The sequence below is a fragment of the Terrapene carolina genome, unplaced genomic scaffold (assembly GCF_002925995.2).
Source record: "Terrapene carolina triunguis isolate 2854851 unplaced genomic scaffold, T_m_triunguis-2.0 Scaffold191, whole genome shotgun sequence".
Taxonomy (NCBI): Eukaryota; Metazoa; Chordata; order Testudines; family Emydidae; genus Terrapene; species Terrapene triunguis.
In genome coordinates this window covers 2,431,330-2,454,044 of record NW_020664542.1, presented here as the reverse complement: position 1 = coordinate 2,454,044, position 22,715 = coordinate 2,431,330, and the positions used below count along the sequence as shown (strand labels likewise).

General features: G+C 59.3%; 1 protein-coding gene across 1 annotated transcript; it reads left to right on the top strand.

The window, feature by feature from the left end:
- Positions 1–1,489: 1,489 nt before the first annotated feature.
- INAVA (innate immunity activator) lies at positions 1,490–14,745 on the top strand. Its single transcript, XM_029912133.1, has 9 exons — positions 1,490–1,613; positions 4,241–4,365; positions 5,097–5,219; positions 6,808–7,030; positions 8,910–8,963; positions 9,213–9,468; positions 10,319–10,498; positions 11,895–12,597; positions 14,588–14,745. Exons 1-9 carry the CDS (start codon positions 1,559–1,561, stop codon positions 14,678–14,680), a joined length of 1,812 nt encoding a protein of 603 aa, XP_029767993.1. The 5' UTR covers positions 1,490–1,558; the 3' UTR covers positions 14,681–14,745.
- Positions 14,746–22,715: the final 7,970 nt, after the last annotated feature.

Genomic DNA, 22,715 nt, shown 5'->3' with positions numbered 1-22,715 from the left:
CGCGCTCCGTTCACAAGAACTGGCTAAATCAATCAGGGCAGGTCTGCAGGCGCCCGTGGAGCCAGCGCCAGTCTGGTGGCTTGTGGTTTCCACTCACAGTGAGGCGAACGGTGAGCAGCTCGGCTCTCAGAAACCTGAAACTGCGAGTGAAACTCGGTGGCTGGGATTCCAGCGTTATCTGAAACTGCGGGGGGGGCTGGGCCTCTGTGAACCGAAACATGGTGCTCTGCGTACAGCGCTTGGCTGGCAGACGGGGCTGGGATCTGGCTGGTTGCTGCCCTTCCTCCTCTGGGACGGGGCACCAGCCAATGGAGCGAATGTGTTACAGCCGCCTGCCCCATGGACCCGCTCTCCGGAGTGCTGCCACCCAGAGTGGCTGCGCTTTCGCTCCATCTACACAGGGACCTGGGGTGTAGTTAGATGTCTGCCAACCCCTAATGCTTACACCAGCTTGCTTTAGTCACCCCAGCGCAGGCTGCGTTTTGCACTGGTGCGGAGTGTCTACCCCAGCAGCGTGCCCTGGGGATCCACAGCGACACAGGTACGCAGGGCGGGGGGATTCGCTCCCTTTCTGTGTGGGCTCCCTCTGCCCCTCCCCTGGGAGCTGCCAGTCCCAGGATAAGCTCCAGACAGGAACTCTGGGCGACTTTCAGGTTGTTGTGTAACAGGCTGACTCAGCTGGTGGAGGTGGGGAGACGGATACAAACCCCGGCTCTGCCCCCAGCAGGAGAGCTGCAGGGTGAGCAGCAGTGAGTGGGACAGGTGGCCCCCAGGGCTCCACTCTCGCAGGCTGGGGGCCATGCCCTGGCTCATGGAGCGGGATCGTTCCGTGTGACTGGGGCACCCCGCGCCTGTGCCCCCCTACACCTCCAGAGGAACAGCGCACTCCGGCTGCCCGCGGGGCTTTCCTGTGCCAGGGACAGAGGGAAGGGGAGGCCGGAAAGGGGATGATCTGCCAGTCCCCAGGGATGCCATCTGAGATGCCCTCTGGGGGCCTCAGCAGCTCCTGGCCTCAGCTCCCCCATACATCCTGGTGCAGCATCGGAGAGCTTGGGCCAAAGCTGCCTGTGCAGCTAACGTTTTAAGTGAGCCAGCAGGGTTTGAAAGAGAGCTGGGCCTGAGGCAATCCCTGAGCCTCGCCCCAGGGCCAAACTGCCCCATGGGCCAGCTCCCCTCGCAGGACAGCTCAGAGAGGGGAGCTTGGCGACAAGGCACGAGAAGGAACGTTCCAGCTGAACTAATGCCTCAGTGTGTCTGTGCAATGGCCTTACTCAACTCTGTGTGTGTGTCTGTGTGATGGCCTTACACAACTCTGTGTGTGTGTGTGTCTGTGCGATGGCCTTACACAACTCTGTGTGTGTGTCTGTGTGACAGTCTTACACAACTGTGTGTCTCTATGCGATGGCCTTACACAACACTGTGTGTATGTGTGTGTGTGAAGCACTTCTGAGTCTTTGTCTTTTATTTAACCAGTTCCTACTCAGGGTGACCCACTCCCAGGAGCCCCAGCGTGGGTCTCTGCGCCTCACAGTTCCTGCCCCTGGGGCCACCACCGCCCATGGAGAGTAAAGAGGACGGCAGCGACTCGGACAGCGGGATCATGCTGCACTCAGGTGGGTGAGTGGCAGGGGAAGTCCAGCTGCCGGGCTGTGTGCCCTCCCTCTGCATCAGCCTGGTGCTGGAATGTGAGCCCAGGAAGGCGGGTGTGTGTGGGAAAAGCCGTTCTGTGTCAGTGTCTCTTCTGGGGATTCCCCTCCTGGCTGCCGGGTCGAGGTTGTTTTCCCTGCATCGAGAGCTGTGTCTGCAGGGGGAGGCCATTTGCCAGGGACACGTGAGCCCTGAAGTGCCTGTATATCACACACATCCGTCCTGTAACTGTAACCATAGGCAGGGCTGGGCTAGCAGGGGCTGTGGGGTGGGAGTGAGGGGCACCGGCAGAGCTGGGGGGACCCAGGGCTGGGCTGCAGGGGCTGTGGGTCGGCAGTGAGGGGCACCAGCTGAGTGTTGGGGGGGGGCAGTTTGGGGCTGGGCTAGCAGGGGGCTGGGGGTCAGGAACTGTAGGCAGTGCGGGGAGAAGCCCCGGGTTGGAGGAGCAGGGGTGGCTGAAGATCTGGGCGTGAGTGAAATTATCAATGTATCTGTGAACTTCCAGTTTTCAGCATTTATTTGGCAAAAATAATCAGCTGATACTGTCACAAACCCCCTCAGATTTTCCAGTTGAAAATCCTGCTCCCTACATGCCCAGTCGTTCCCGAAGTCAGTTTAAAGGTGCCCCCCACACCTAGAGATGCTGGTCGGGGGGCGGGCGGGGGGGGGGGTGAGGATGTCCCCAGCTCCATGAAGGTCGAGACCTTACCTGGAATCCCCTGGGCTGTCAGTGAGTGGGGCTAAGATTTACAGCTGGATTCGCTCACAAGAACACTGCCTTCAGTCCAGGACCTTAGCTCTGGCAGGGGCCGGTACCAGGTGTGTCAGAGGAAGCTTCTTAGCCCCAGGCAGCTCAGGAAAGTCTGCAGCATGGAACGGAAAAGGCCAGGAGTGCTGAGCTTTCTGCAAAATCCAGCCCCAAGTGTGGGTCCTGAGCCGTAGGAAATTCCGGGCTGAAAGGAACGTCCTGGTGCGAAGGGGAGACATGGCTCTCTCCTGCCCCTCCATGTGCATTCTGCTTCCGGGACCCAGCTCAGCCCTGGCTGTCTGTTAAACCAGCAGTGTTTTCACTCAGGCTCCCTGCTTTATCTGATCAGTGACCTGGAGCTGGCTGCAGCCTGCGCGGTGAAAGGAGCTAATCCCACTCTCCAGCTAGAAACATTCCAGGCTGGGCTGGGAGCCTGCAGGCCAGCCTGTGCTTTGAAGTGCCACTTACTCTGAGATGGGCCATGCCTGCTCTAGGATAGCCCTACAGGACAGTGTGTTTTAGGTACCAGCCCCACTCTGGCTCCGGGGATGGGCCAAAGGGCAGCTGGGTCTGCGTCATTAAACATCCGCGCTCAGGGTCACCTGGTTCCTGGAGCCGCCCCTCCAGCAGTGCCCCGGCCCCAGTATGCAGAGGATGAGGAGCGGCACTGGGCTGACAGGCTGGGGCAGGGAACCAGTCTCAGATGCATTGTGGGAAATATCAGAATAGAAATTGGAATTTCTGTCCCATGGAAAATTCCGATATTTCTAAATTATTTTTATCCAAATTGGACAGAAAAATCTAAAGATTATGGTCACATGACTTCCATGATGCACTGCCTTGGTTAACTACAGGGTGACCGCAGTGCATCATGGGAGATGTAGCCCAGCCAGGAGCCCAGTCCCTAGAGGACGGCGGGGGCACGAGTGCTGGTGGACAGTTGAGTGTAAAACTGACTCGGAATGAAACCTGGGTTTGACAAACCAGAGCCTCGCTGCTGGGCTGGCCTAGCCCAGACCCGAAGCTCCCATTTGGATTTTCCCAATAGAAAATCAACACGTTTTGGCAAAATCAAAATTTTTCCTGCAGAAAATTTCAATTTGGCAGTTAGTGCATCTTGCACTGAAAAAACCCATTTAGATGGGAAATTCCAGACCCTGAGTAATTCCTCAGCCAGATCAGTGACACTGGGTGGGCTCGGCAGCCGAATCGGCCAACACCTACCAGCTGCTGACGTGAAGTGAGCAGAACCTGAGCACACTCGATCCCTCCGGACTGGGCCGAGATAGGGCGCTCTGTGGGGCAGGGACGTCTCTGGGCTCTTTTTTGGCACAGTGACTAGCATTCTGGGATGCACTTGAGCCAGCTGTAGAGAGTAGCATAACAACGTGCAGTGAATCCACTTGTTTAGTTAAATCTTCACAACGGCTCCAGCAGCAGGTTGGTTTGTGCTGTTATTCAGAAGGGGAAACTGAGGCACAGAGAGGGGCAGTGACTTGTCTGAGGCCATGGGGGAGTCGCTGTTGGTGACCGGAGTAGAGCCATGGATTTCCTGGTGCCCAGTCCTGCGCATGGCATGCAGGCTGCCACTCTCATACTGGAAAGGGGCAGTGCCCCCAGCCAAGGTGACCGGTGTGAATGAAGGGGCCCCAGCCAGCAGGGGGAGAAACCAGCTCGGGGTAGGGTGGGGAAGAGGATGGGCTGCAGAGATGGCACAAGATATGGTGCCCAAGCTCCAGGCACCTTAGAATCCAAGGCCCCAAGTGGCCCCAGTCTGTGCTCAGGGCCGGCCCTGCGTCTCCCCGCTGGCTGCTGAATTGGGACTCCTGGTCTCATCCCCCGCAGGCCCGGACAGCCCCGTGTCTCCACTGAAGGACCTGACCCAGGCGGTGCGCAAGCAGCAGCAGGAGCTGGCAGCGCGGCTGGAGGCCTGTCTGGCGGAGCTGAGGAAGCTGTGTCTGCGCGAGGCGGTAAGGAGCCCTGGGCCTGGCTGGGGACATGGGCGTGGTCACTGGGGGGATCTCGTGGGCTGGGCCTGGCGGCGGGTTGGCTGGATGGAGATTGTTCAGCCACCTCTCGTTCGGAGAGGAACCTGGTGGCTTTCCTGGAAGTCGGGAATCCCTGCGTGTGGTGGAGGGGGCTCCCCAGCTAGCCCAAAGCCTCGGCTTCTATCTAGGGCTGCCAGTTTTGGCCGGACGTATTCCTGGAGGTTTCATCACAAGACATTATCTTTAATTAAAGATTAATATTAATTCCTGGAGACTTCAGGCCAGTCCTGGAGGGCTGGCAACCCCCGGGCCTTGATCGCAGGCTGCCATGGCCAGGCCAGATGGCTTGGGCAAACCCTAGCCCTGGCATTGAGGGATTAGCTTGGGCCCATGGCTGCTCCGGTGTCTAGGCTATCCCAGGAGGACGGGGAATACATGGCAGTGCCAGTCAGTGCAAAGGTAACAATGTGCCAAGGCCACATGCGTGTTGGCTGCAGTGCCCACTCCTCCAGGGCCTGCTCCTCCAGGGCATCACTCCCCCAGTGCCACGTGCGTGTAGGGTGGGGCACACTCCTACGCAGGACATGCTCCCTAGTGCGCCCCGGCGCCTCACCCATCTCTGGTGGAAAAGACGTGCCGTGTGTGATCCCTTCTTCCCCTGGTGATACCCTGTGCCGCCCTGGAGGCTGATGTCTGTCCCTGCCCTCCCCCAGGAGCTCACGGGCATGCTGCCACAGGAGTACCCCCTGAAGCAGGGGGACAGGCCCCCCAAGGTGCGGCGGAGGATCGGCACCGCATTCAAACTGGACGAGAAGACAATCATCTCGCAAGGAGTGGTAAGGAGCCTGCTGGTGCCTGGGGATCTCTCCCTGGCGTTAGGCAGGGCACAGATGGGTCACAGCCACCACTGCATGGTGGCTCGTGTGAAATGAGTTTGGAGGGTCTCAGGACAGTTTCACAGTCCCCAGCACCCCACAGGCCCTGTCTGGTGGGCTCTGCTCGGTTGGTCCACAGCACAGGAACCGCCCCTGGCCCCTTGCTGGCTTTCTCAGTGTGGAGGCCAAACAGTGAGGAGGCCGTTCTGGGTCAGGGGGAGGCAGTGGTGAGGTGACGGATGCCCATGCCGGACCCGCCCGGTAGATCAACAGAGTCTCCAGGCTGCCCCATCCCATCGGTACTGAAAATGACCCGGATGCCTGTCTCAGCTGGCTCTGTCTGTCGCTGGCTGTCTTCAAGGGAGGAGAGCCCGGCACTGAGATGTCCCAGTTCTTGTGAGGAAGCCCAAAGGTGCTGAGGCTTTGATGCTCAGGCCAGCAGGGAGGGGGAGGGGAAAGGGCGTGGCTCCATCAAAGGGCGGAGTCCATTGATGCTTGATTTGTGCAAGAGTTTGTTAACATTCCAAACTCTCCACCTCGTGGTACCTCTGCCTCGGCCTCCTCTGCCAGCCCACACCCCGAGATAATGACCCAGTGCCTAGGGCGGTGCTGGGGGGGTGGGAAGGTGCTCCCTCTCCAGGGAGGGAGAGGTGGGAGCACGTTTCCTCTCACTTGACTCCAATCTTGGGAACCAGCCTGTTCGGCATCTGCCTCAGAGCCTCAGGAGACACGACCGGAGCCAGGAGCCCAGCGTGCAGCCGTCCCTCCGCCGGGGGGCAGGTGGGGCTCTCTCCAGAGCCTGAATCATTCCTGGGACTCCCTGCTAGCTGGGGCTGAGCGTGCCGCATGTGCAGCGCTCCCAGCCCTGTGGGCCCATGGGGGGAGAGCGCAGGGCGGGGAACCAGCTCAGACTCCGTATGGCTGCCTTGGGGGGCACTAGCCAGGGGTGCACCCGGGATCTGGACTTCCCTGGGGCCAGGGTGGATTCTGATCTGTCCAGCGATGCCCCCAGCCCCAGATGTGGTTCACAACGGAACAGACAAGGCTGGAGACAGCTCAGAGACCATCCCAAGGTGTTAAGGCAGAAGGGCCCCTTTGAGAGGAAGCCTGGCCCAATGGTCAGGGCACCGACATAGGAGACCTGGGTTCAAATCCCTGCTCTGCCCTGGACTCCCTTAGTCTCTCTGGCCTGGATCCTCATAGCTCCTTGAAGTGCCTGGGAAGCTGGGCCCTGAGCCCTTCTGCCGTAGTGTGCATGGGGGGATGTCAGTGCATGAGACTGGGAGCGCTCAGTTACTGCAGCAGTGGGGCCAGGTTGGTACCTCAGCCCCGTCTGCACAAACTCTCTGTGATTAGCGCCTCACAAGGAGCCGTGGTCCCAGGCTGCCTCTGCTGGGTCCAGGTAGCCAGGCCCTGCTCTTCTCCCGAAGGCTGAGGTTTCCCCTGAGCGAAGGCCTAGCTGGACGTGGTTCCTCCTAGCCCCAAGTGCCCTGTGGCGGAGGGCAGCTCCCTTGCTCCGTTCCATGGCTTGTGTTCTCTTCCCACCTAGGACCCGCTGAGCACGCTGGAGAGAGACCTGGCCCTGCAGCTGCAGATCGCCGCGGCCACACATCGCCTCTACCGGGAAGAGAACATCAGCAAGCACATCAAGAAGCGGCGGAAGAACATGGTGCTGAAGGAGGAGAAGAAGCTGAAGGAGCTGGAGAATGCCCTCAATGAGTGTCGCTTGACAGCCAAGCAGGAGCCCAGGGCCAGCATCACAGCCCTCGGGGGTGAGCTGCGTGTGCAGGCCAGATCTCGGCCTACTGCTCCATCACAGCCTGCCTAGTGCGAGAGAGAGCGGGCACAATCCGGCGGGAGCCCCTGGCACAGCCCCCACTGCTCTCCCAGAAATCAGCTGCCTCTGGCTTGCCTGGCTCCAAGCAGCAAAGGGCCCTGCTTGTAGCCTTGGCGTGACTGGGGCTGGCACTGCGTGGCTCAGCCCGCGTGAGGGTTTGTCCTGCCCCGAGGGTTGGCATGTTAACTGTGCCGCAGGACGTGTTGGCCAGGGGGTAGGTGGTCACATCCATGACTCAGGGAATGCCAGCACTGCCCTGATCACCCAGAATGGCTGTCCTGTGGGTGATTGCTACAGCTTCACACGCTGGCAGGATCTCTTGTAGCCCCCAAGAGCGCCATTTGCTTGGGGAGGGTCTCACTGGTCCGTCGGGGCCGGTCTCCCAGCTGTGCAGTTGTTCAGGAATGGCTGTTGCTGAGGAAGGAGAGGACAGGGCCCCACAGCTCAGCTGCCCCTTGGAGGTACATGCATGGGGGCGAGCTCTCCCCGGCTTCCTTGTTCCTTGAGCAGGAGACGAAGCTACATTTATCTCAGCTCCCCAAAGAACAGCTGGTGGTTCTGCAGCTTTCCCGGGGCTCCTGCAGCAGCCTGTTCCAGAGGTAGTCTCCTCTTCCAGCTAAAAGCACAGGGCTTTGATTTCCTCCAGCGGTGCCTGAGAGAGGGGAATCAGACCAGATGCAGTTACTCCTGCGTGACACCAGTGTGAATGGGAGAAGAATCAGGCCCAAGTTGCCTGAGTGGTCATCCCTGGGGGCAGCACCCTGAACTGCACACCCCACTCTGGCTTCACTTTCCTTCCTTGGCTCCGTTTCTCACTCTCCTGCGCGACCTGTCTGTCCCCTCCCAGAGCTCCCGCTGCACCCTCCGCCCCGGGCTGTGGCGGGCAGGGCAGGAAGGGTTTGTTCATCCAGAAATGCTGAGTTGTGCCAAGTGAAGCCATTCATGGAGTCGATTTGGAGTCAGCAAATCTCCTGACTCAGAAAAACGGGGGGGGGGGAAATGTTTCAAAATTGTTGAAATGGTTTGTTGTGCTATTTTCAAAATGAAAAATTCCAGTTTTCCAATTCCAAAAGACTTTTGGTTTCAAAATTTAAGCTCATTAGACAAAACGAAGATTTGAAAAAGAGAAACAAGTGGAAACTGAAATGAAATGTTTCAAAATGACTAAAATGAAAACAAAATGTTTTGAGTCCCTCCAACCAAAACTTTTGCAGTTTTTGGTTAACTAATATTTTCAAGAGTTTGACTTTTTGTCCCAATTCAAAATGGGAAAATTTCCAAACTCTTGAAAGGGTTGGGGATCCGTGTCTGGGGATGGGGGAGGGGGGTTGAAACCTGCAGGAGCAGCTGCTAAGCCCAGCTCAGCAGAGAGGAGGGGGAGGGAAACGTGTAGGGACATGTGTCCTGCATGGTGCCAGTTAACCCTTCAGGCACCAGAGTGCTCCGTGCCTGCGCCAGCTCGATCCCGCCTGGGATTGTCCCACGTTCCTTTGATGGTGCAAACCTCACCGGTTCCACCACAGAGGCAGCTGCATTGCAGTGGTGGGTGAGGGCCCCTGAGAGGTTGGAGCTCTTGGGACTACAGACAGGTTTATTGTTGCTATGTATAGTTAACTACCCCCTGGGGCCCAGGCAAAGCAGCAGGAGACCCAAGCCCCGCTTCTGTAGGCTGTATTTGGGGTTTGTGCAGCGTCTATGTGCTGCTGGAATCCCAACAATCCCTGCTGACTGGGATCTGTGTTACGGCCCCTGGCCGAGCCCAGTGAGCGTCTCTGCCCTTCCTCACCTCTGCCTCTTTCCCCATTGTTCCCTAGAGCTGAGTGCCTCGGATGACAGCTCCCTCTCGGATGCCATCCTGCTGGAGGAGGGTAAGACATGAGCAGGGTTTGGATTTCTCCTTCCTGCAGGCAGGGCAGTGTCTGACGTTGGGAAAGAGGTATGAGCCTATCTGCTCTGTTCCCCTGGAGACAGAAGCATTTGATGTGGGGTGAGCCAGGCAGGGCTGCTGTGGGGATGGGCTCTGGGCTGTGGGGGGATCTGAGCGCAGAGCCGGAGGGAAGGTGACGGGCAGACACCGCAATTCCTGCACCGCTTTCACCCCCCTCGTTCTCTTTCAGAAGAAATCCAGGCTCCGAATCATTGTGCTGCCCAGCAGCTCACGGTGCCAGTCCAGCCCGGCACGCCGCACAGCTCCCCGGACCTGCCCACCCGCTGTGCCCCTCCCCAGCAGCGTGAGGGGCTGCCACCCACGCAGAGCGAAGTCCTGGAGCTGGAGCGCTCGCCCATCCAGAACAGCCCCTGGAAGGAGACCAGCCTCGACAGGCCCTACGAGAAGCCCAGGAAGCACTCGGCTGAGTCCTGCAGTCTGCCAAGGTACAGAGCATGGGCGGCACCTCTCTCCCCATCTCCGGTCTGGGGAGCCCTGCTGATCAGGGGGCTAGGGGAATCGCCTTGGAGAGATGCAGTGACCACAGGAGGCATAGAAACAAGTTGGCTTGTAAGGCAGGAGAACCTCAGGGAGAAAGTGTTGGTGGGCTGTAGGTGGCCTCTTCCCTCTAAGCCAGCATAGACCCAACCTCGCAGTGGGGTGCTACCGCTGAGACTGGAAGCCAGAGCGCGGAGACCTGCAGCCACTGCAAATCCAGGGCCCCTGCCCGATGAGTGAACCCAGTGTCCTGGCCAGATGTCAGCCAGACCTGATGCTCTTCACGTCCTGGCTTAAGCGGCTGGGTTCTGCGCCATTGCCGGGGCTCTGGACAGTCTAACATGTGGCCTTGTGTCTCCCCCTCCCCTGGAGGTCACACCCTCCCCAGCTTCCATTGCTCGATTCTCCCCAGGGCGCTGGGCGGGAGATCATCTTTCCCATCCGCTTTTCCTCTCCCTTCTGCCCCGCTCTCCCTCCCCTGAGAAACGTGATGCCCTGGGTGGGTTGTCGGCAGCAGGGGGCGAACCGGGACCCTGCGTCTAACAGCACTAGCTTCTCTTGGGGAAGTGACACGCCAATGCATGCAGGCGGGTGCATGCCCGGGGCTCTGTGGATCCCTGCAGCGGGGCAGAGTCGCTGTACGGGCAGGGCGCCGATGCAGAGGTTTGGGCGCATTCCCCGTCTCCCCAGGGCCCTGGGCCACTCTGCTCCCATGGAAGGAGCCATGCAGATGTTGCAGTGCGGGGGAGGGATTCCAGCTCTCCTGCACTGGTCTCTGTTCACTGTGCTTCTCCTCAGCAGCCCAGCCGGGACACCCGTGCCAGCGCCTGCCCGCAGCCCAGCCGCTCAGAGGACAGCTGAGACGCCCCGCTACCACTTTGTCCCCATCCAGACCTTGGCCTTGTGGAGGCAGGCTGGCTCCAGTGGGCCGCCGACCCCAGAGATGCAGGCGAGGAGAGGGCAATCCCAGTCCATGAGGTACTGCCCAGCAACGGGCTCTCTCGTTGTGTGGCCTAGCAGCTATTATTTAGGCAATAACGGCCATCGCTGGTAAAATGAGGGTCTGGCTAGAGAATCTTGCCTGTATGCTTGGGGTTCTACTGATCGCCATATTTGGGGTCGGGAAGGAATTTTCCTCCAGGGTAGATTGGCAGAGGCCCTGGAGGCTTTTTTGCCTTCCTCCGCAGCATAGGGCAGGGGTCGCAAGCTGGAAGATTCTCTGCAACTTGACGTCTATAGATCACGATCTGGAGACTTCAACAGCAGAGTTAAGGGAAAGTGGGGGGGTCAGCTTTTGTGGCCTGCATCATGCGGGAGGTCAGACTAGATGACCATATTGGTCCCTTCTGACCTGAAAGTCTATGAGTCTATGAGTCTATGAGCTATGACACTGCACAGGGAGAACTGGCTTCTGTTCCTACCTCTGTCACTGCCCTGCCCCATGCCTCAGTTTCCCCTCCCACCCATTCTCTGTTTGGCCTGTGAGCTCTTTGGGGCAGGGCTGTCTCTGTGCAGCAGAAATGATAGTGGTTGAGGCCTCCAGGCAGTGCTGGTAGGAAATGATAAGGAGTGAGGAATAAATACAGAATGTGAGTGTGAGATGGGACCCCCAGAAGGGAGACAAATGAGAGGAGATGGGAGCAGCAAGGGAGGGACCCTGGGCCTAGCCCCAGAGTTTCTGCTCATGGGGAGCTTCTGATTTTGGTGCTACTGATTTGTCTTCCCCCGAGTGCAAAGCAGGGATGTGAAACCCAATTAGCGCGTCCACCCTGAGCTGCCCTTGCTCTAGCAGAACCAACTCCTAGCTAGCTACCTTAGCACCGACCCTGACACTCATCACTGTGGTGCCTGCCACATAAAATCACCAGCAAGAGCCAAGTCTCTAGTGGACTCCATGGAGCCTCTGGCTCTGCTCCCTTCTCAAGGTCAAAATTCTGCTGGGGGGGGGGGATTTGATTTGCTTAGATGTTATTAATGTCCTCGTTTAGTGTTGGTTAGTGGGGATATGGAGGTGGAAGTGGGGGTCAGCTAAGGTGGTGGGTGGAGCTAAGAGGTGGGCAGGGTTAGGAGGGTGGGTGGGGCTAAGGGATGGGCAGGATTGAGGTGGTGGGCAGGGTTAAGAAGGTAGGCAGAGCTAAGGGGGTGGGCGGAGCTCAGGGGGTGGGCAGAGTTAAGGGCGTCTGGAAGGATTTCAGGTGTATTCTCCACTGAGGTCTGTGGGGAGTGCTGGTGTGTCTGTACATTCCCTGCTTGTACTTGTGCTTTGGATTTCTGAGAGCGCTCCTCTCAGCCTGAAGTTTGGGTCCGGGCCAGGAGATTCCTTCACTCGCCCCTGGTGCTAGAATACCCCTAAATAGCTTCCTTCTGCCCCCAGGGTGGATGTGTCCCGGGACCGAGCGGAGCTTCGGGGGAGGAGCGTGCTGCCAAGACGACGCCCCACCTACTACACGGTCACCGTCCCCAACTACTGCTTCCCTCCATCCAAACCTGGCCTGGCCTCCCACTCCATCTACCACTCCAGTTCCGAGGACAGCAACTCGGACGTCTCCAGCATCACATACGCCCCGTCGCCTGGCAGCAGCAGCCCTGACATCTCCTTCCTGAGGCCGGTGCCCCCGCCGTCCACAGAGCAGCCCTCACCGGTGTTGAGGGGCCCGCGCTCCGCAGCCGAGGCAGCGTACTATTACCAGACCCCCCAGAAGCGGCTGCTGCCTCCCAGTTACTTCCCGACTGTGGAGTATGTGGCTGGGCGGGAGCTCTGCCAGGGCTACCCCTCCCTGCGGCCTGGCAGCCCAGCTCCGTTCCCCTACGAGCAGGACGTGGTGCAGCTGCGCTGCCACTGGCTGGGCCCGGCCCCCAGCCGGCTCATGCGCACCCCGTCCCTCAAGGACTACGCCCCGGGCAGCGGCAGGGCCCTCGCCAAGTCAGCCGTGTCGGAGGAGCTGAAGTCGTGGCATGAGCGCACCAAGCTGCGGAACTTGCGGCCCCACTCGCTGGACAGGCAGGGGGCCTTCCGCGTGCGGAACGCGCCGGGCAGGGAGCTGTACGCCTCGCGCTCCGCCGGGCAGCAGGCTCAGGTAGGGCCGGCACACGACACGGGGTGGGGAGCGAGGAGGTGCTGCTGTCCCGGGAAAGTGCTAGGGGAAGGGAACCACTGCACAGCTCTCTGCATTCGACTCTCTATGGCCTGGGGCACTCGGAGAAGCTGGGGGGCCCCTTACCGAGCATCACCTCTCAGTGCCCAGTAAGTAAGGGAGAACTGGTAAAGGAATGTACCAGCCTTGCTCCTTCACAGGCCTAGGTTCAGTCGTGTCCTGGGTCATACACTGTCCTAGGATGGATCATTCCCCACCTCACACAAACCCCATCGGCAGAGCAGGGTGTGAGGGGAGCCCAGGGCTGGGTTTGCAGGGGCTGTGGGTTGGGAGTGAGGGGCACCAGCAGAGCTGTGTGTGCGGGGAGCCCAGGGCTGGGATTGCAGGGGCTGCGGGTCAGGAGTGAGGGTTTTGTTGGGAGGGCCTGTTCTGTGAGAGTCCCCAGCGATCCCCTCTCAGCGAGGGCAGCTCCTGCCAGCTTGGACACCCCAAAAATCCAGCATTTGGGTCCCTAGCAGCTCTCAGCTTGTGACAGCATTTGGTCACTGCTGCTCTGGGCAGGCCTGCGCCAGGGGCCCAGCACTGTCCATCAGCAGCTCCCTCCCGCTGGGCTTCTGCAAAGGGATCAGCCAGGGAGTAAAACACTCCTCACAGAACGGCCACGCTCAGCCCAGTGCGGGTAACACGTGGCATGTGGAATGGCAGCACCGTAGCCTGCGGGCCAGGCCCTCACTGGTGTAAATCAGCATCACCGATGCCAGTGGGACAATGCCGATTGACACCATCTGGGGAGCTGGCCCTGCTGACGCCACTGGAGTTACCGCCGATTGACACCAGCTGCAGCCCTGCCCCCGCTCTCTGAGGTTAATGTAATAGTATTTGAATAGTCTTAGCGTGCCTATTCAGGTGGGGGAATGGAGTTTATTAATGTTTGAACTCGCCCCCTCCTGTGCCACACGACCCCCAGCAGCTAGTGGGGACCAGCTCTTCCCTGGCACGTTTCTCCCAGGTCCGTGCGGGCTGGCCCTGGGGCTGGTGATGCGCTGGAAAGCCTCCGAATTCAAATCTTGCCCAGTTGCTGCTTTCCCGTGGTCGGTTGAATGTGCTGCTGGTCGCATCCAGCTCCCAAGAGCCACTCGCAGCCTGCCCCAAGTTACTCCTGCTGGCAGCTTCAGAGAGGCCTTGCAGAGGGGTTCCCCGGGCAGAGCAGGGCAGACTGCCACTGGCAGTGCATTCTGGGAAGCCCAGGCCCTTGGCGAGCACACTCAGTGCAGGAAGGGGCTGGAGAGCCCAGGTAGTGAGCCCAGGTTTATCCCATTGGGCTGTGGTACTGGCAACACTTGTCCGACAGGCCCTCCCCTGAGCCACGTCCGTTCTCCTGCCCGGGCAGCTCTCCGCCTCTAGCAGAGGCAGCGGCCCACGCCAGGCAGGCTGGGGCTTGTGCCTGGATTCCTCCCATCACCGCCCCCGCCAGGAACCAGAGAGCTGCTCTCTGCAGTGACACGCAGCCTGGCAGCCGTCCTCGCCCCTGGGAGCGCCTTCTGGGGGAGCACGGCCCTGCACACCACATCCCAGGGTGGGCAGCATGAGGGGTCACGTCACCCGTGAGCCTAGCAAGAGGGCCAAGGAATCCCTGGGGTAACTCCACGCACACCTGGCCCCTCCCCATCCATGCACCAAAGGCCAGGTCTGCAGCTGCAGTAAGACCATGTCAAAGCAGGGTGCTCTGTGCTGGGGGCAGGGGCCTGGGCACCCCCAGGAGACGGGGGCTGAGTGCCTGGCTTTGCACAGGCTCCATGCGTGACTTTTTGCCAGTCCCTTCCTCCCACGGGCCTGTGCTCCCTATGTGCGGTGGGGAATAGTGCCAACCCCCGGGGGTGTGAGCGGCCGGGACGGGCTGGTTGTTGTCACGCTCTTGCTTTGCTGGCTGGGATGGCTGCTCTGACAGGCTCTTTCCTTCACCCCCATGCAGGTGTGTCAGATCCACGTCCTGAAGCGGTCCCCCGAGGGAGCTCCTGTGCAGGTCTACGTGCCAGAGAACGGGGAGGTCGTCACTCAGGTCTAGAGTCTGGGCCTGCTGCCAAGCCCTCGCCAAGAGAGCCCCGTGCCCAGCTGGTGAGAAGAGGCAGCAGTGAGCCTGGGCGCAGGGGCTTACTCAGGAAGCCAGCTGGTTGCCCTGGAGGGGACTAGCAAGGGGGCAGGACCCCGAGTGCACCAGTCCTGACCACGTTATTTGGACACTGCCATTTGGAAGGACTGGATTCGTTCTGGCGTTGTCACCTTCTCAGGCGTTTCTCTTTGGACTGTGAGGTGCCTCCTCCCCCAAGAACTCCCCTGTCTGTCTGCCTGTGGGTTTGTGTGGGCTGCAGCAGAGGAGGGGGGCCGGCTTGGAGCAGGACTGGTTCGGCTGCTGGATATGCGCCAAGGGACAGACGTCCTTGCTTCACAGGTGTCATGCAGCTGATAAGAAGAGCAGCAGCTGCTGGGGTGATGGTACTTTGCTAATAGAGAGACACCTGCAGGATCATTGTTATGTGTCATGGTTCAGTCCAGTGCCAGGGAATTGTCCTCTTGTTGATTCAGCATAGAAGCTGCTGGTTTGCCGAGCACCCCACCACCTCCTGGAGAATGCAGCAAGGGCAGTCAAGATCAGAGTGTTTGGGCAATTGGGGAATGGGAGGATTTGATTGGCTGCTAGTCTTGCGGCAGACCCATAAACCACTGCACCTCTCCCACAGGTACGTGCCTTGCCCCTTTCTAGGCTCTAGATCCTTCTCTTCAGTTGTATTGAAGAGAGAAGTCAAAGGAGGCCATCTGCCCAGCTGTGCTAGCAGGAGGCGCAGTTTACAGTTGTACTTACCTGGCTCCCGCCTTCTAAGACCTTGTGGCTTGAAGCCTGGGGGATACCACCCCACTGTACACACCGGGCATTGGTGAGAATAAGTGACTGGGCAAAGTCCTACAAGGAGTCAGTGGTAGACATGTGGGTTCAAACCCTGCCTCCAATGCCCACCACAGCAATCGATCCCCAAGCCCAGCCGGGAGAGGTGAACAGAGCATTGGCCAAGGAATCACGATACAGTAGAACCTCAGATTTACAAACACCTTGGGAATGGAGGTTGGTCGTAACTCTGAACAAAACATTATGGTCGTTCTTTCAAAAGTTTACAACTGAACCTTGACTTAATACAGCTTTGAAGCTTTATTGTGCAGAAGAAAAATGCTGCTTTTAACCATCGTAATTTAAATGAAACAAGCACAGAAACAGTTTTTGTACCTTGTCAGTTTTTTTAAACGTTCCCTTGATTTTTTTAGTAGTTTACATTTAACACAGGATTGTGCTGTTTTGGCCTTTTTCCCTTGTGTCTCTGCTGCTGCCTGATTCGTACTTCCGGTTCCAAACGAGGTGTGTGCTCAGCTCATAACTCTGAAGTTGTACTGGAGTTGCCAAGTCCTTGAGTGACCCAACTATTTGCTGCCTTTGCTTGCGCACAGTGCTGGGGATGAGAGGGCTGGTTTTCTTCTGCAGTCAAACACAGAACTGACATTTGCTTCCTTTGAGGCATCTGTGTCCAGGCACCTGGCTTTTCCCACACGTCATTTACCAGGTTGCGCCAAATGCTTCCTGTACAAACATGCCCCAGAGACTTCCTCCTGCTTCAGCCACCTGGGGCGCCCTGAACATTGGCTGCCCAGGTACTTACAGGCCCTTCCCACTGCAGTATCTGGGCGCTTTGCAGTGCCCCTGGCAGGTACCAGCACCATTGTACAGGGCGGGAATTGAAGCCAGAGAGACTAAGCACAAGATCCATTTGCAGATCTAGGTGCCTAACTGCTAGTTTAGGCATCCAAGTCCAAAAATTAGATCCTCAAATCCCCCCACCTCCCCAGGAGCTGCCTAAATCTCTGCTGGTGGCCATATGCCAGGCCACCTAAGTCCTGAGTGGCTGAGCTGCTCGGTGCCTAAGCCCCATGCCTCTGCCTGGCTCCGAGACGGCTAATGGATTGGGTCTGGCCCAAAACAGCTCAGGCAGTGGGGTCTGGGTGCCCCAGTGCGTAGAGCCTCCCCCCAGCTGTGGGAGAGCCAGCTTCAGCGCCCCGCTCTGCCTGGTGTGGAGCAGGAGTGGCCCCTGGCTATAGAGTCACACTCGCTCGAACGACTGGGAGCGAAGGGTCACAGAGCACCCCTGGGGCGCTCACCATAGGGGGCTCCCCAGGCACCAATGCCCAGGGAGCCTGGGCACTTAACCCAGGGCTGGGGATTCTGCCCGGCACGTCACTGGACATTGCTGAGTGTGAATCCCCTTTGTGGGTCTAGCCCAGTGATTTGCACAGGGAGCCTGTGGCCAGCCAGGACCTGACCCCCATGTCTCCGAGTGCTTCACCCTCCAGATCATCCATGAACCCCCTTGTCCTGCTGTCTCCCTGGTCCCTGCAGCAGCCCCCTATTGCTCACTCCCCTGTGGCTTTTATAACTGTCCAGGCAACTTTCTGTGTTAGGCTGAGAAATTAACCCATTAATTACGGTAGCTGACTGAGTTTAGATACAGCATCTGTGGCACCATTTCTTTATATTAACTTATTTGCAATAATGTACAGTATTGGGTCCCCACCCCGTGGGTTTGTATCGAACAGCAAGGGCTCCGGTTGTCTGGATTTATTCCAAGCTCTCTTCTTTAATAAATGCTGTTGTTACTTGGGGTCCCTTTGGTATCTGAGACTTCATTTTTGAGGCATTGGGCCCCCCTCAGGCTGCTGGCACTGGCTTGTTACCGCTGCAGAGTGCTTTGTGGGGTGGGCTGACAGGATGAGCCAGCAGAGAGACCCCACTGTGACCGTCAGCCAGGTGCCTGCTCCAGAGCTCAGTGTTTGTCAGGAGACAGCAACGTCACTGGGCAGTGAATGGAGCAGCTCAGCTCAGTCCTAGGACATGAACCCAGCCTTCCAAAGGCCCCTCCCAGCGGTGCTGGGGCCTCCATGAGGGACTCGACTATTGCTCTTGCTATACATGCAAGGTGCCCAGGCGCTATGGTGATGGGCAGCAGGAGAAAAGCTTAAAATAGCTCAGTCCCAGTGCCAGCCCAGCTCCTGTGCTGGGGGAGGTTAACCCTTAGTTCCCCAGGGACCAGCCAGAGCAATGAGTTCTCAACCTTTTCCACCTCAGGATCCCCCGTGACAGCACCAGAATATCGTGGGGTCTGGCGCGTCCAGTGTTGCCGAATGATGAGATTTTTATGGGGGGCCAGAAGCTCAAGCCTGTCAGCAAATTTGAGCCCTCTGACTGGCTGCCTGCCTTAACTGCCCGCCTCGTGGGGCAGAGCAGCCAATCAGAGCTCTCCCTCCCCAGCCCCTCAGCAACCCAAAGCCGTTCTCACAGGAGGGGATGGGGGAGGAGGGACCACAGAGCCCGGCAGCCCAGAGGGCTCCACTCCCTCCCCCTCCTGTGAGCAATGGGGATGGGACAGCGCCTCTCCACCCCCTCTCCAGCATTAGCTGGAGGGAAGGGGGCTGAAGAGGCCCAGGAGGAGCAGAGGTGAGGCTGGAGTGATGGGGACTAGGTGGGAGCTGGGCAGATCGGGGCTGGGACTGAATTAAGGGGGAGCTGGGGGAACAGGGTTGATTGGGAGGTTGGGGAGCAGAATTAGTTGCTAGGCAGGGGCAGGTGGCTGTGGGAAGAAGCCCTGCATACATGTGGGAGTTCTGGCAGCACTGAGGGCCACCCACGTGTGTGGAGAGACGGGTTAAATCAAAAGACAGACAAAAAGCACAATAAGATCTTTAAAAACCCTCATGATCGTTGGGGCCTGCCCCAGGATTTGAGATCCTTGCGGTTGGCAATACTGAGCCATAACGCAAGACAGGGTGGTTGTGACTCCCAGAAACCTGTTTGTGAACCTCGGGGGGGGTCCCAACCTCCAAGATGTGAGTCCAGGAGGTAGGACCCTGGCCACAAATACATAAAATCCCAAAGAGGGAAGTGGTCTGTTTTCCACACTGTGCTAAGAGAGGTAGGGGGGCTAGGCAGGCATCGGTGTTCTGGGGAGGACGGGAGTCGTGCATTACCGGTGTCTACACGCTTCGAGGAAGGGCCACGCTGAGCATTGTGGGAGGGTTTGGCAGGGGCAGATGTTTACGATTGGCCCCCAACCGTCCCAGTGTTCACTCAGGCCCATGCAGACTCTGGGTCACTATGACTGACCCCTGCAAACACGGCCCCTCATTGGGGTGTCTCCATTTCCAGGAGCCCCTCTGGAGACACCTGATCCTGAGAGGTGCAGAGCTCCCAGTGCTCTGGCTGGAGCCAGTGAGAGGCCCAGGTACTCAGCATCTCTGGGATTCATTGGCCGAGAGCCCGTCACAGCCAGAGCGAAACCTGTGTGAGGACTGGGTGTGTATCCAGTCAGTGCTGTTTGATAACATGCAGCCATGGCAAACAGCAACTCCCTGCCTGAGTGAGTAACTCCCTCTTCGAGAGACAAAACGAGTGTAGCCTGTCTCGGGACTCCCTACCTGACTCAGCAGGAGTTGAATAACATGCCCAGCACTGTCATTATTCCATGATCTGTAGTGTCGCCATCAAATACTGTCACGTCCTAACCCCTGCACTCTGGCTATGGCTTCACTACAAAATCGGAGGTGTTTGTATACAATGAGAGCCCTCTGGATGTAAAACCCTAGTGGAGACAAGGCCAGGTGGTTTCTACCTCGGTGTAGCTAGTTGAGTTCAGCCTCACGTGGGGTGTGGGTGTCTCAGTTGCAGGGCTGGCTGCCCCTCTGTCCGTTTCCTGGCCTCTGAGTGCATCCCTCAGGTGGCAGGTCTTGGGCCTTGACGTCTCCTGGGCTGGAATCACAAGCTTCTCCGACTCAGACCAGGCCATGGACTGCAGTACCCTGGGCATTGCTGGTGCTTACCCAGCAGGTCTGACCGGCTTGGTGCCTATGGATCGTCCTTCGGGAGCCAGGGCCCACAGGAGAACAGCGTGACCAGGCAGCGCTCACACCACAGTGCAATAGTGACAAAGCACTTAGAGAAAAAAGGCTTTTAAAAACCACAAACAGTGACAACCTTATCTAACGACGTGCTACCCCATGGGAACCCAAGCAGGACTCTGTCAGAGCGTCGCAGGGTCTAGTCTAGGTCCCGGCCCGCAAGCAGGCTCTTGGGAGTGACCCCTTCAGTGGGCCAGGACCCACACAGTTCCGCCAGGGCAGGCCCGTGGCCACCACAACGCCGGGACTGGACCTTCGGCACCAGCAAGCCTTGTATCTCTCTGTGGCTCCCTGCAGCGAACCCAGCCAAGGCAGACGTGTCCTGTCTCCAGTGCTCCCGGGAGTATTTTCCATGACACAGGAGCCAGACAAGGTAACCACTGATCAGTCACCTGGCTGCAGAGTCTGAATGGCCAGAGGTTCGCAGAGGGGCAGGAGTGAACCATAGCCCACCCTGGCCAAGCCGGTGCCAGCCAGCCAAGCCGTGATGGACTCCGCCTCCAGCTCTCACTTCCGTCCCCTCCGTCTCCCCCGGTCACAGCCCCTGGCTCAGCTTTGTTCAATCCGTCTAATTTTCAGTTTAAAATGACGCTTGAGAGTCCCACTGGCCCTTTCTACAGCTGCTCAGTGTCGGTGAAACCCACATTAACTCAGGACGAGTCTTTGTGTCCCTCTCGTGGCAGCACCTTGTACAGCAGATTATAAATCAGCTATAGCCTCTAAGCCAGAGGTTCTCAACCTTTTCCTCCCCCCCAACATGCTATAAAAACTCCACGGCCTGCCGGTGCCACAACTGTTTTTCTGCATATAAAAGCCAGGATTAGCATTAGGGTGTAGCAAGCAGGGCAGCTGCCCAGGGCCCCACACCACAGGGGTCCCCACAAAGCTAAATTGTTCAGGCTTCAGCCCCAGGAGGCAGGGCTGGGAGCCCTGGGCTTCAGCCCCATACAGTGGGGCTTCAGCTTCCTGCCCTGGGTCCCAGCAAGTCTAACACTGGCCCTGCTTGGCGGCCCCCCGGAAACCTGCTCACGGCCCCCCAGGGGGCCCCGGACCCCTGGTGCAGAAGACCAGGCAAAGAGACAGCGCGTGTTGGCCAGCACATGGACAGAAGACGTAAAGGAAGGACAAACTCAGCACCTGGATTCACCTTCCTGGTTCCAGGCTGCTGCTCAGGAGGATGTGCGCCTCCCTGCCCTGGGAGATCAGCTGCTCCCACGTTAGGGAAATTCTCCCCCTGCACCCAGAACAAGTAGGAACCTGTTATTAGAAACCAAACCCAGCTAAAGGGAAGCACCAGGCTGTGCTCAGCCTTATCAACTATTTCTCTTAGTGGCCAGTCAGGGTAATGCACAGAGTGCATCCGCCCTGGAGCAGCAGTGACACCCGGTGGCCAATCGGGGTAATGCACAGAGTGTATCCGCCCTGGAGCAGCAGTGACACCCGGGGCCATTTGGGGTGATGCACAGACTCTTTCCCCCGGAGCAGCAGTGACACCCGGTGGCCAGTCGGGGTAATGCACAAAGAGTGTTTCCCAGAGAGGAGTAGTGACAAGCTGTGGCCAGCAGGGGCAGCACCAGCCTCTTCCCTGTGGGGGGGCTGAAGTAGACAGAAAATGCTGGCAGCTGCTCCCTCCCCTCGCCATGAGTCCCTGCTGCTCTCTGTGGCCCCACCCCCTGCAGCTCCTCAGTAAATATCAGCCCTGCCTCCTCCCCTCTGGGGCCCTGCCCCGTGCCCAGGTCAGAGGCCAGAAGCCAGAGCCGGGAGGGGCAGCTGCTGCGCTCGCTGCTGCCATGGTGTGGGCAGCTGCAGCGCTGCCCCGTCTTGTCCTCCTGCTGCTTGGGGCTGTGACTGCTCCTCAGCTCCCTGCCGCCCTTCGACTGCTCGCAGCCTGTAGAGCTGCCTGGGTGGGGGGCTGGACCCGGTGCCAGCAGAGTCCCCGGGGAACAGCGACCATGGCGGGCAGGACCCAGGAGCCTGGGCTGCAGCAGGTCAGTTCAGGGAGCTGTACAGAGCCCTGGACCCTGCACCGGCCCTTGGTGATGCACCCTGGTTGGAGACACAGGCCAGGCCCTACTCTTGGGCACCCCCTGATGACCTCTGAAGCAGGCCACAGTCAGTAGAATCTCACCCAGGCAGGGCCGGCTCTAGGCACCAGCAAACCAAGCACGTGCTTGGGGCGGCACATGTTCAAGGGCGGCATTCCGGACACCTTTTTTTTTTTTTTTGCTTCCGGAGCAAAAGCCTAGAGCTGGCCCTGGCAGCAGCAGCATGTTGTGTGTGTGTGGCACCCTGGGGCTGCTGCGGTTCACGTCGCGGGGGAGCAGCGCTGCACCTTGTGGCTGGGCCGGGCAGGCTCCGAGTGGGAGACACTTGGGCTGGGGGCCGCCTCATGGGGCACATGGAGCTGCCTGCAGGTGCCGCAGGGCAGCCGCCCCCAGCACCACAGCCGGGGCTGGGCGAAGCGGCCCGAGCCGCCCACAGACTGCGGCAGGGCGGCCAGAAGCAGCAGCAGCAGGGCCATAGAGGGCGGGGCGCTGCCGTGCGGGGCCCGCGTCCCGCTCTCCGGGGCTCCGCTCCCTCTGGGGCTACCTTGCCCCAGCTCCTCAGCCCCCTGCCGGGGCGGTCCCCTGGCTCTGTCCTCCCGGGTCCTGGCCGGTCCTGGAGGCGGGAGCCCTGGCTGGAGGGACCCTGGGCCAGGGCCGCCCAGAGGATTCAGGGGGCCTGGGGCAAAGCGGGGGAGCGGACATACTCACCGGGCGGCGCTCCGAGTCTGCGGCGGCGGGTCCTTCAGTCACTCCACGTCTTCGGCAGCACTGAAGGGCCCGCTGCCGAAGTGCCTCCGAAGACCCGGACCGCCGCCAGGTAAGTAAAAAGGCGCCTCTAACCAGGGAAGGGATTCTCGGCCAGGGCTTGCGGGGCCCCTGTGGGGCTCGGGGCCTGGGGCAAATTCTCCCCCCCGCCCCCCCCAGGGCGGCCCTGCCCTGGGCTGAGGCGCGGCCCGGGAGCCCCGCTGCTTATCCCGACCCTGCCAGCACCGGACCGGCTGGAGGTGAGGGGGGAGCGGGTGGAGTCAGCACTGGTGGGGGGGAGCCCAGGGCTGGGGCAGCAGA